Below are 11,109 nucleotides of genomic sequence, written 5' to 3'. Positions count from 1 at the left end.
AATGTTATTAACACTTTAATGTATGCGTACGTAAAAAAAAAAATATATATATATATATATATATATATATATATATCGTTTCAACGGTTTAATTGTTGAGAATGCTGCTTTAATGGGGAATGTACAACATTTTGTAACTTGTTTTAAAAAAACAATAGAAATTAAATTATTATTATTGTTTGTTTGCAGTTGCGCACACTGGCAGGAAAAAAAAACAGTCTAAGTGAAGTGTTGAAATACAGCTTCCAAGTTGCATTACCTGTTTCAGGTCATAATTTTCATCTTTTAGCTTCATCACATGTTTAATCTTCTGCTTCTGGTTCTGGTGACCCAGCAGACGAGCGTAAGCATCTGAGAGCTTGTTAAGCTCCTCCTGGTTTGCTCCCTTTTCGTTGATGAGTGCCCTTCGCTCAGCAGCAAAGTAATTCAGTTGCTCCTGGAAGTGCCACAAAACAAGAATATTTCAAGGGGTATAGATAAATCAAAAGTCAAATTATTTTTTTATCACCTAAATGCCAGACGTGGGTTTGAGTCACACATTATGTGCAAGTCATAAGCAAGTCTCATTAGTTACAGTTACAATAAAACTTTCTGATATATGGCTAAATCTGTAAGCGGGCACTACAGCAGTAAGTTTTGTGTTTGGTTAAACAGTTTGCAAAAGACTGACCTCAAAGGGTTTAACCTTAGCAAGAAGTTCTTCATACTGTGACCTCCAGTGTTCCGTCTCGGAATTCGAAGAGCTTCGAAAGAGAAGAAAATTATTTTATGCAAGGTGAAAAAAATAAGTCATGCATTTTTTACAAAAAACAAAACAAAACTGTGCACCTATTGTCCTGTGCTTTACTCATTTGCTTTTGGAGTTTCTGCCGCTGCTCGTCCATCTCCCACTGCAGTGTGACCTTCTCCTGAGTCAGGACCCCAACCTGGCACTGCAGAGTGTTCCGCTCTTGTTCTTGTTCTTCCATTTTGCACAGCAGACCGTCCACCTTCTCCTCTGCGAGGGCTGTCTGTGCCTGAAGGTTCACGCACTCCTGCTGAATTTCATCCAAGTGAGCCTGAAGCCGCCTCTTCTCTGTATCTGTCATCATCAACGATTGGTCTGACACTTCAACTTGAGACACAAGTCCACTTCTTTCCTCACCTAATCTATTGAGCTCCGTCTGTAGTCTGAGAACCTCTGACCTGAGCTGTTGGTGGTCTTGAGTTTCAGCCTCCAGTTCTGCCCTTTTCACCTCAAGCTGTGCTTGATATTTAATTTTCTCTTCTTTTTCTTGTAGCAGTTGCTCCATTATGTTCACCTTTTCCTGGCGGACTTCCTCAAGATGTTTCAGAACCATTTGTTCCTGATAGTGAAGTTCAGCAATTTCTTGTCCTTTCTGCTCTTCAACTTGCCTCAATGCATCATGCATGTCTTTTGTCTGTCGCTGAAGCTCCTGCTCGAACTGACAGATTCTCACAGCATGGCTGGCCTCCAAGGCCTGCATCTCCTGAACTTTTTGATCAAGGCGAGCTTGTACCTCCTGCAAAACTCTACATCAAGTTAAGAGAGTAAAACTAAGAAAACCTGAAAATTTATCATTTTTAATTATGTAATTAAGAGACAAACCCTGAACTCTGAAGTCTTATTTTGTGCTCCACGTCTTTTTGTTGAATCACTTGGTCCAGCTCCTCTTTCAGTTTTTTACGACTCTCTTCTGCTCCCCTCTGAGACTCTTTGGTGCTTTATCGGATGACAAAATCTTAAACTTTCAGAAAATTTCAGTGTAACAACACGTGACAACTCACCATTCCAGCTCTGTCGACATCTCTCCCATTCTCTTCAATGTGCTTTCGTGCTTCTCTTGTAGTTCTTTCATGGCAGTCGAGTGATACTCTTTCAACAATGACAGGTCGCTGCCCAAAGAATAAGCTACGATTACTCAAGTATTTTGACTGTTCACTCGTCAATGCACTAAGACAATCTGCTATGAGCCTTTTTGTAGTGGTTACATAATATAATTTTGTTTATGGGAGGTTGGGGGGTTGGTGGTTGTGGAATAGCACTTCTTTTATTCGGAAAATCCCATTTTTATTCTACCATTTTTTTTTTTTAAATAAAATTATTAAAATTATTGATGGACAAATGAAGCACCTGTGATATTTTTTGACTCCTCTAGATGGCGATCTTGGTTCAAAGTGTAAAATATATCAATTTCCAATGCACTAGCCTCTATCTTTCAACCAAGAGCAGCAGCAGACAGGGCGTAGACATTTTTGCCATCTAGTAGTGGGGAAATAATAGAATGCAATGACCTAAATTCAAAGGCGTTTTTAAGCACACACACTACGGTGTCAAAATTAACCCAATTATGGGTCAAAAATGGACCAATCCTCTACTTGGGTCGATTTGACCCAACTTTGAGTCAAGAAACGGGTTCCAATTCCTAGATTCCCCAAGTTTGTCTCCTTTATGTATGCATAGCAGAAAGATGGCAGCGAAACATGACAGCCTCTGTAAGGTAAGGCGCGACCTATGTAATATAGTTAATGATTAATAGACCTATTATTATTTATACACAACAAAATGCACGTTGAGGTGATAGAGCATATTTTTTTGTAAAAAACCCAAAATAAAGATTTTGTTAGTGTCCTGTAATTTGGGGGACTTGGGAGAATCTCAGTTTTTACAATTCTGAATTAAATATTTCAATGAGTTCCCCGTAAACAACTGGCCTATTAGTTTATTATGTACAAACAAACTAAGAAATAAATTTGATACGAATGAATAGGTGACCTCTAAATACGCAAGTAAGAATAGGTATTTTTTACTTCGATATATAATACCATCAATGATGAAAATGCTCATTCTGTTCATCATCAGTTTGCTTTGCAGGGTGTGTACAGCTACTACAGACTGTCAAGAATATTTTCTGAGCATTTGTCTTCATTAAGAAGATTAGGAGAGAGAAAAGATGGAGCAGCCTGTGGGACGCTAATGTTGTTATTTATCCTGTGTAACAGATGTGCTGCTCAGCTAGAAGCAGCGGTGTCGGCAGCGGTGAATGTCAAATATGCTGAATTCCGGGAATTTAAACCCATGTTGAGTTGAAAAATGTAGTTTGGTGATATAATGCATTATAATTGAGAGAGAGACATGTGAATCACGTAATTTTCACTTTTTGAAGCCAAATATTACTACAAACAAAAGTGTGTATACCCTCACACATTGTAAATATTACATATTTTCAATGGACAACAAAGAAAAAAAATACATTCTTCTGCAATGTCAAAGTAGTCATGTGCAACTTGCGAAATGGTGTAAATTTACTGACCCCTTAAATTCCGTGTCAAATTACGGTCCTCAATCCTGCAGGTTTTGTAGGTTTCCCTCTTCCAACAAGCAGATTCTAATCAGCAGGATTGTTATCAGACTTATGCAGAGCTTGCTGATGAGCTGATCGTATATCAGCTGTGTTGGAGAACGGAAACATCCGAAATCTGCAGGACTGCGGCCCTCCAGGACCAGAATTTAAAATACCTCTGCCTTAAAGTAACAACACACATGTATGTCTAAACCACTCAACAAAAGTGACTACACCCCTATGTGAAAATGTTATATTATATGTAATATAATATTAATTAATATTTACTCAATACCTAGCAAATTAATAATATTGCTTGTAACTGTTGCCTCATTTTAACAGAGTAGATCTGCTACTTTAAAAAAATATATATATATATTACAGTGAACGACTTTTCAAAGCTGCAAAATTAGAGAGCGTGAAGAGGGGCCACATAAAACCTTAGATTGTGGAAGTTTACAAACTTCTAAATAAATACATCCATGACCTGTGTCCTTTTGTAACTGTTCACAAGTACTCCCGTTTATAATAAACATCAACATACATGTCAATCATATTTTATTTATGAAAAAAAAACTTTTTTTTATTAGCACAGACTTCTGTAAATACATGCTCTGTATCTGATTTATTTAGACTTTTATTGATGAAAGATAAGTGTGTCACTGACATGAGTTGCTTTTACTTATTTTGTCCACTAGATGTCCCATATGTTGCTTTCACTGAAGCACCAAAGTTCTACTCTAGTAATCAACAAAAAGTAAATCATCAAATCACTCAGTAATTTTTTAAAATTTGTACTTGCTAATTTCTGTGAGTATGAGTACGTCATGATTACTTATCAGAAGATTTGACTGCCAAATTGAAGTTGGAACAAAGTAATGATTTTTCTTGTTAGGAAATACTTAACTCATTCACTCGCAGCTATTTTCACTGAAGCAACCCCGTCCGCTCCCGGCTGTTTTACTGGATTTGTAAAGGTTCGTAGAATATTCTGTTCTATCGCTCTGACATATATAATATGGAACCTACCAAAAGAAAGATTAGAGTCTCTTCTTTCATCGGGAAAAAAAAAAAAAAAAGTATATTTGTATCAGTTTCCGTTTTACAGCAATTGGCATTAGAATATATATAAGTTTCAGCAATGTTCACAAACCTGTTGAAAACACTGGCAAAAAGAGCTTGTTGCAACATGGCCCTGGCTGATCTCTTATACTCTGATGCCACCTGATAGCTGTTTTTTGTAATACTACCAATGCTTTAAGCCAAAGGCGTCAAACTCCGGTCTACGAGGGCCGCAATCCTGCAGGTTTCCCTCTTCCAACACAAGCTGATTCGAATCAGCAGGATCATTATCAGGCTTATGCAGAGCATGCTGATGAGCTGATCATATATCAGCTGTGTTGAAGGGAAACATCCAAAACCTGCAGGACTCTGGCCCTCGAGGACCGGCGTTTGACAAATATGGTTTAACCGATCTCTTCATGTCAGAAGCTGTAGCAAAGCCTTCTGTATACGCTAGCATAAAAAAAAAAAGATAAAAAAAAAAGTATTAATACGTTTTTGGGAGTGACGGACAAACTATTAAAAAACGTATTCATACGTTTTTTAGTTTGAATGAGTTAAGATGGTCGAAAGGTGTACATTATCAGCTGATATCACCGATTTTATTTTTTCAGTTAGTCCAGTCAGAATCGAGTAGTCACACAAACATTGGAGCTGTGCTGCTGCTTCCAAGTGTCTTAAAAAAAAGAACGCACTGAGCAATCTATAGTCTAGCCCCACATACTTGTGGTTTGGTATAATTATGGATTTTGTCTCAATTTAAAAAAAAATTATACATTCCTATACTATTGCAGACCTTGACACTTATTAAATCAATTCCCCACTTGCGTAGGAACCCTTTAACAATCCTCAATCATTGGTCAGAATTGGGATACACCACTAAGTAAATTATGCAAATGCATTTTGATGCTGAAACCTACTAAAGTACCTCATTTAAAATAAGGGATGTGCGAGTGCCGATACCAGCCTTATGTTAATGTATCAGTACTCACGACGGTGGCCAATACCAGAATCAGCTGCCCTGAATGTGGCCATTTTGTGATCAGGAACGAATTGAATAAACATTTGTAATTATAATTTTATGCAATTTTAAGGAAAAATACTATATTAGGATATATAGTTTTTTTTATTTTTTGAATACTGTAATTTTATGTACTTGTGGTATTGGTATCGGTATCTGTGGCTACTCTAAATAAAATGGCCGCAACATCATTGCATATTAGAATGTTTGATATAATGCCAAGACCTTGCATTAAATCAATTATTGATTTTTTTAGTTTAGTTTAGATTTTTAAAGTCAATATTTCGGCCTTATTAGATTTAAGGGCTGTTTGAAAAGTTGATTCTCATAACAGGCCCCCACTCAAAAACGTTACCGCTGGGCACTGTTGTATCTCAAATTATGGGGATGCTGGGTGTTGTGGCATTTGCTGCTGCTATCTAGTGGCAGCATATATGAAGCTCAGTCATGGCATACATCAAATTTTGGCTTGCAACTCAATGTACCAAATGAGGAATTGTAACTGAGTGCTCCTAAATGAGTGCACTCGTAAGTCAAGTCGTATGTTCACTAATTGTGCATTTCGATTTTATGTAACTCACCGCTCAAAAAGTTCCCTGGTTTCACGGAGTTGTCTCTCCAACATATTAATTTCCTCCCGACTCTGCTCGCCTGCTTCACCTCGTCTTTGCACCTGCTCCTCCATGAGAGCCAGCTCTCCCAGAACCTCCTCCAACTCCTCATTCAGCTTACTGCGGCATTCTTCTGACTCGTGCCTCTCTTGCTGCAGCACCACAGTCAGAGAGTCAACCAGGGCCTGAGGGGTTAAAACAGAAAAAGAAATGGTAACAATGAGATTCAAGTCATCATTAGACAGGGAAGAGATTTTATTTTTTTTTTTTTAAAGGTGGGGATATAATCAAATAAATAGAATGATTGACCCTTTCTTTTGTCAGTTCCTCAATGAGAGAAGAATGCTCATGCTGGAGCTCAATCCTTTTCTCTTTCTCATCTTGGTTAGTGTCCTTCAGCAGTTTTAGCTCTGTTGTCAACTCCTCCAGTCTCTCCTCTCGAATTTTGTCTAAAAACAACAAGGTATTTTGTTGAATTTTGTTATAGTTGTCTTTACCGATATCAGTGGGTGAGCATACTTTTCTCCTCCACCAAAAGCAGACATTTCTGTTCAAGATGTGACACATCTTCAATCATCTTCCTCTCCGTTGTCTGGAGCTTCTCCCGTAGCAAGGTAAGTTCAGCCTCTTGCTGACCAACTGTTGCTTGACAGTCACTCACAGCCTCTTGGGAAGCCTTAAGCTTCAACTCTTGGCTCTTCAACTTGCTCTCCGCTTCTGCTAAAGCCTTCTTTGTGGCCTGCATCTCGTGCTCATATTTCAGTACATCCTTCTCTTTTTGCCTGAGAGCAACTTCAGTGCTTTCAAGCTTTGTGGTGCACTGCTCCAACTCCTCCTCTAGGTGTCTGCAAGAACATGCATCAGAATAACAGATCGTGCATGCATCAGTGACCTTAACATTTATTATAATCAGACACCCTTTCAGGAAACTATTACACATTTACTTACTTAATTTTCTCCAGCTCAGAGTTACATACAATGTCCTGTTCTGTAGTCTCTTTAAGCTTTAAGCGCAGGTCCTATAAAAAGGAGTCTGTTAAATTACAATTATAATGGATTGGTGTGCAAATATTCTCAGTTTCACACCCACCTGAATCTGCTCATTAGATGCATCCAGATATTCCTGTATAGCCTTGATCTCCACTTGAAGCTGCCGTATCTCAGCTGGAAAAATTAATACATTGCAAGAGAGGGAAGAAAAAAGAAGACGTCTATTCAATCAAATGTGAGCAGTTATAGGAGCGTGATAAATAATGGGGTTTTTTTGTGTGTTTTTTTTACACAATATAATGATGCTCATGTTTTTTGGGGGGACCGGGTCAGCCTATGAATAGCAAAAATCCACATATGATTGCCAATGGTGGCCATTGAAATGCATATGGGGCGGGGGGGGGGGGGGGAACCCAAAAGATTCTTCACAAAACAAAAACAAGACAAACGCGCAAACATTAAGTCACTGTTGTTGTTTTAAAGCAAACCAGGACTTAAGGTTGTGTGTAAAATGGTGACATATAGGTCAATTTCCTGATTCTGTTATTGGCAAGGCTTTGAACGCTGCTGGTGAAAAATTAATTACATACTGTCTATATTATACACTGTATAAACATTTACATATAACATTAATTACTAATTGTGTCACATTATTAAAAGCTGCTCAGTGTACTTGGCCAAAAATATCTTTACAATACCCTTTTTATTTGACCATTTACAGTATGACTCAAACATCTTCTGCTCTGTTACCAAGAATAAATGACAGTCATTTGTTTGCGCTCGCTGCAAATGGTTTAGGTACATAATGATTAAGAACAATGGGCCACTTGGGGTGATCGATAAGCCATTAATAGCTTTGATCGGCGATAACCAATTACGTACTTTTTCATATATAAAAAGAAAATGAACTAGTTTAACGCTATATGTCCACAATTCAGTACTACATAATTCTGAGTCTTTTCAGCAAATATATTAAGTGTTCAACCATTAACTGACAACTAATCAAGTTAATTAACAATTATTTTTCAGAAATCATTATTCATTTAGAGACCTTGTTTAGTTTAAAATGGCCCAAATCCTTGGAATTTCTAGCCTGGCAAGCCATACCCACTTCCTTGAAAAGTGGGTCTGGTCAGGCGTCCATAGACAGCAATTCCGCACCGGCCGAAAACAGGTCGGCCAATCAAATTTGTCTATTTGCGTGACGTCCTCTTCACTAACGCTGCTCGAATATCAAAAGAAAGTGACGCATGACACCAAGAATCTTGAAAGTTTTCATTCACTACCGTCTCCCTTCGGCTAAAGCACTGTTGGATTTCTACCCCGTCTCAGGAAAGGAAAAAAAAAAGTAGAAAAAAAAGAGAATACTTCAACAAGTCGCTTTTCTGACGTCACGACCACTCTTCGCTCATTGGCAAAGCCGCAAGTGAGACTGGATTTCCATGCTATGGAATTTCAGTCCCTCATCAGTCCCTTGTCAGATTTATGTAGTCCTCCAAGAAAGCAGATTGATTATCTTTGTGCTGAATCATAATAAAACATTTTACAACGTCTGCTTTTACTTTGGAAAATTCTGATCAAATTGTTGTGTATTTTCTGACATATTACAGACCAAATGAGTAACAATCACATTTATTGTATGTTTGTAGTTTCTGCACTGTCAATTTGAATTAACGTCCTGTAAAGGGATGGGACTTTTTTTTTTTTTTAATAAAAAAAAAAAATTGAATTCATCAATTAAATAGACAATAAAAATAACTGATATATAAACTATTAAGAAAATAGCTGCAGCGCAGCCCCAGTACAATGTATTTTAACAAACCTATGCATTTATTGTATTGGGTCTTCAAAGTAGCTAATGAAGTGTCCGGTGAATGTAAATGTTGTCTAGCCTGGAGCCTAAATTGGCGATCAACTCACCATGTAACCTGTCATTCTGTTGTTCCAACTCCTCATTTTGGGTTTTCATCACTTGATAGAGATCCTCTGGAAAAGATAAAACATTGAAAATAATATAACCTAAAATTTGAGGAAAACAGGGTGATCTGTTTCTGTTCATCCCTACCCAAGTCATTATTCCTGTCTGTCAAAGCTTTGAGAGAATCCTTGCTAGCTTTGCGCTCTGTTTCTAACTCCTTAAGGTGACCATCGGCGCTGAGCTGTAGAACACTTAGCTCCTGCACTCAGACATACAGTACATCTTAACATTTGACCGACAAATGAAACCATCATCATCAGCTTTGAATATCGGATGTAACATTTTGTTGTATTTAGGGTCATGAAAACTGTTGTAATGAGGGGAGTGGATATACAAAATTCACACCTTATTTTTGCTGTCCAATTTGTTCCTGGCTTCCATCAACTCCATTGCAAGTGAATTGATCCTTTTTTTTGTTGTGTCAGCTGAAACCTGGGAGGAAATATGAACTTGGTATCAAAACAGCACAAATAAGCTCTAAAATATCACTCTACCGTATACTGTAGGTGTGACTATTTTAAAATAGTTTGATTAGACAAGCAAAAACAGAGGCTCAAGAAAGAACAAACCTTGTTTTTTAAAAACTCATTGACTTTCTTTAGTTCAGCTTTCTGCCTTTCAAGGGTGGTGATGTTAGCATTGAGGCCGGTCCGTTCCCTGACTGCCGCTAACATTTTAGCCTCCACCTTTTTTAGGTCCTCCTCAAGGGAGAACAATCGTCGATCCTGCTCCCCTCTCTGCTGGACCAGTGAGCGGATCTGCAAGTGGGGAAAGCAATATTACTACACACGCGAGAATAAATCAGCTACTGAGAGTTACAGAGCAGAAATTATTGGTGCCCAAATATTGTTTTTAAAAAGTGCACCTCCTTCTCTAATAATCGACGTTGTTTCATTTCCAAGGTCATGGAATGTTCTCTCTTTTTTGTACTTGACGCCTCAACCTGAAAGATACATTTAAAATGGCGAGGAAATTGTATGGACACAAATTTGACTAGATGTTATACTAACTGTAGTCTAATGTCAACTGTAACTTACCATTCCATCAGCTGACAATGTTCGTCTAACAGGAGACATTAGTGTAATCCTGGAGGGTGATGGTGGGGGCACTGAACACACAGCCGATGAAAACAACTATGTTACACGCCATTTCATTAGTTCAGTGCAGTATTGTGTCGATCAGAGAAACATGTTACCAACCTGCCTTAGCATGTTTGAACCGATCCGATTTCTCAAAGGATACAGCTCCCTTTGGTTCTTCAGGTTTTATGTCATAGATGCCCGGGGCAGGGGCACAACCTTAGGTAAAAGTAGATTTTCATGATCCCCTTTACAATACTTCTTTGATAGTAATAGAGCTATATTGTGGCATTGGGCTTTTGTGTATGGGTCATTCCAGAATCGGAGGACATTTTCTATACTCTGTTGTTGTGTCACTCAACAAACACCGAACCATTTTACTGTAATGCTTTTTTTAATTACATGTCAATGAAACCAGCGCAACATTTTCAGCCATAGGCTATTATCAGAAAAATGAATCGACTATAGTATTATAAAAATGTTTTTGTTCATTACGCGTGTCTGCATCAAATGCTGCGGCCGTTGGGGCAATGTCAGTCCAGTAATTTTTGTGTTTCCTGTCTGCAGAATCGTTACGAACGGCTCGTTTACAACTCCCAACTGGCTACTAGAAATTGTAAATCTAGAAAATAAAGGAATCCGCATCTTCGGGGCGAGCGCTTTACCCATTACCCCACGAACTATCATAGGCACGAAATTGTTCTGAGATTTTGGACGGTATGCTAGTAAATTCGACTGCAAACCCGTTCGCATCATAAAAAAACATACTGCTAGCTTTAGCCGATTCAAACACGCTGCTCGATTTTACTCACCGACAGCTTCGTTGAACCTTTTCAAAGGAGCTCTTGAGAAAGACATTTCGTATCCAAAGATTTTGATTGTTTTTCCTCAAGTCGTGTCACAACGCCAGCAGAAAGCAGCTGCTATAGACGTTTCAGCGCTGAAATTTCAAATTTGCCCAATGTACGCTCTTTCGTGTGTGTAACCAATAAACGTTGAGTCGTGTATCCCTACGTCATGCAAA

At 38.3% G+C, this 11,109-nt stretch overlaps 1 protein-coding gene across 3 annotated transcripts in view; it reads right to left on the bottom strand.

Annotated features, from left to right (window-relative positions):
- The window catches only part of hmmr (hyaluronan-mediated motility receptor (RHAMM)), an 18,832-nt gene extending 7,772 nt beyond the window's left edge, over window positions 1-11,060 (bottom strand). Inside the window, exons 1-19 of one of the 3 annotated variants that reach the window (XM_077578953.1) lie at window positions 10,898-11,060; window positions 10,206-10,304; window positions 10,044-10,114; window positions 9,872-9,949; window positions 9,576-9,764; window positions 9,352-9,438; window positions 9,094-9,205; window positions 8,949-9,014; window positions 7,129-7,202; window positions 6,987-7,057; window positions 6,558-6,883; window positions 6,348-6,487; window positions 6,009-6,223; window positions 1,789-1,896; window positions 1,610-1,723; window positions 1,145-1,533; window positions 829-1,081; window positions 671-743; window positions 260-436 (exon numbers count right to left, since the gene is read on the bottom strand). In XM_077578953.1, coding sequence (XP_077435079.1) covers window positions 260-436; window positions 671-743; window positions 829-1,081; window positions 1,145-1,533; window positions 1,610-1,723; window positions 1,789-1,896; window positions 6,009-6,223; window positions 6,348-6,487; window positions 6,558-6,883; window positions 6,987-7,057; window positions 7,129-7,202; window positions 8,949-9,014; window positions 9,094-9,205; window positions 9,352-9,438; window positions 9,576-9,764; window positions 9,872-9,949; window positions 10,044-10,114; window positions 10,206-10,304; window positions 10,898-10,943 — 2,688 coding nt within the window. In that variant the 5' untranslated portion in view covers window positions 10,944-11,060. Of the gene's footprint in view, window positions 1-259; window positions 437-670; window positions 744-828; window positions 1,534-1,609; window positions 1,724-1,788; window positions 1,897-6,008; window positions 6,224-6,347; window positions 6,488-6,557; window positions 6,884-6,986; window positions 7,058-7,128; window positions 7,203-8,948; window positions 9,015-9,093; window positions 9,206-9,351; window positions 9,439-9,575; window positions 9,765-9,871; window positions 9,950-10,043; window positions 10,115-10,205; window positions 10,305-10,897 lie in introns of all 3 variants that reach the window. The other 2 variants (XM_077578952.1, XM_077578954.1) reach the window with 2 other exon arrangements.
- Window positions 11,061-11,109: the final 49 nt, after the last annotated feature.

This window comes from Vanacampus margaritifer, chromosome 10 (genome assembly GCF_051991255.1).
Source record: "Vanacampus margaritifer isolate UIUO_Vmar chromosome 10, RoL_Vmar_1.0, whole genome shotgun sequence".
NCBI lineage: Eukaryota > Metazoa > Chordata > Actinopteri > Syngnathiformes > Syngnathidae > Vanacampus > Vanacampus margaritifer.
Note: the sequence above shows the minus strand (reverse complement) of the source record. Positions and strands in the feature narration are given on the sequence as shown.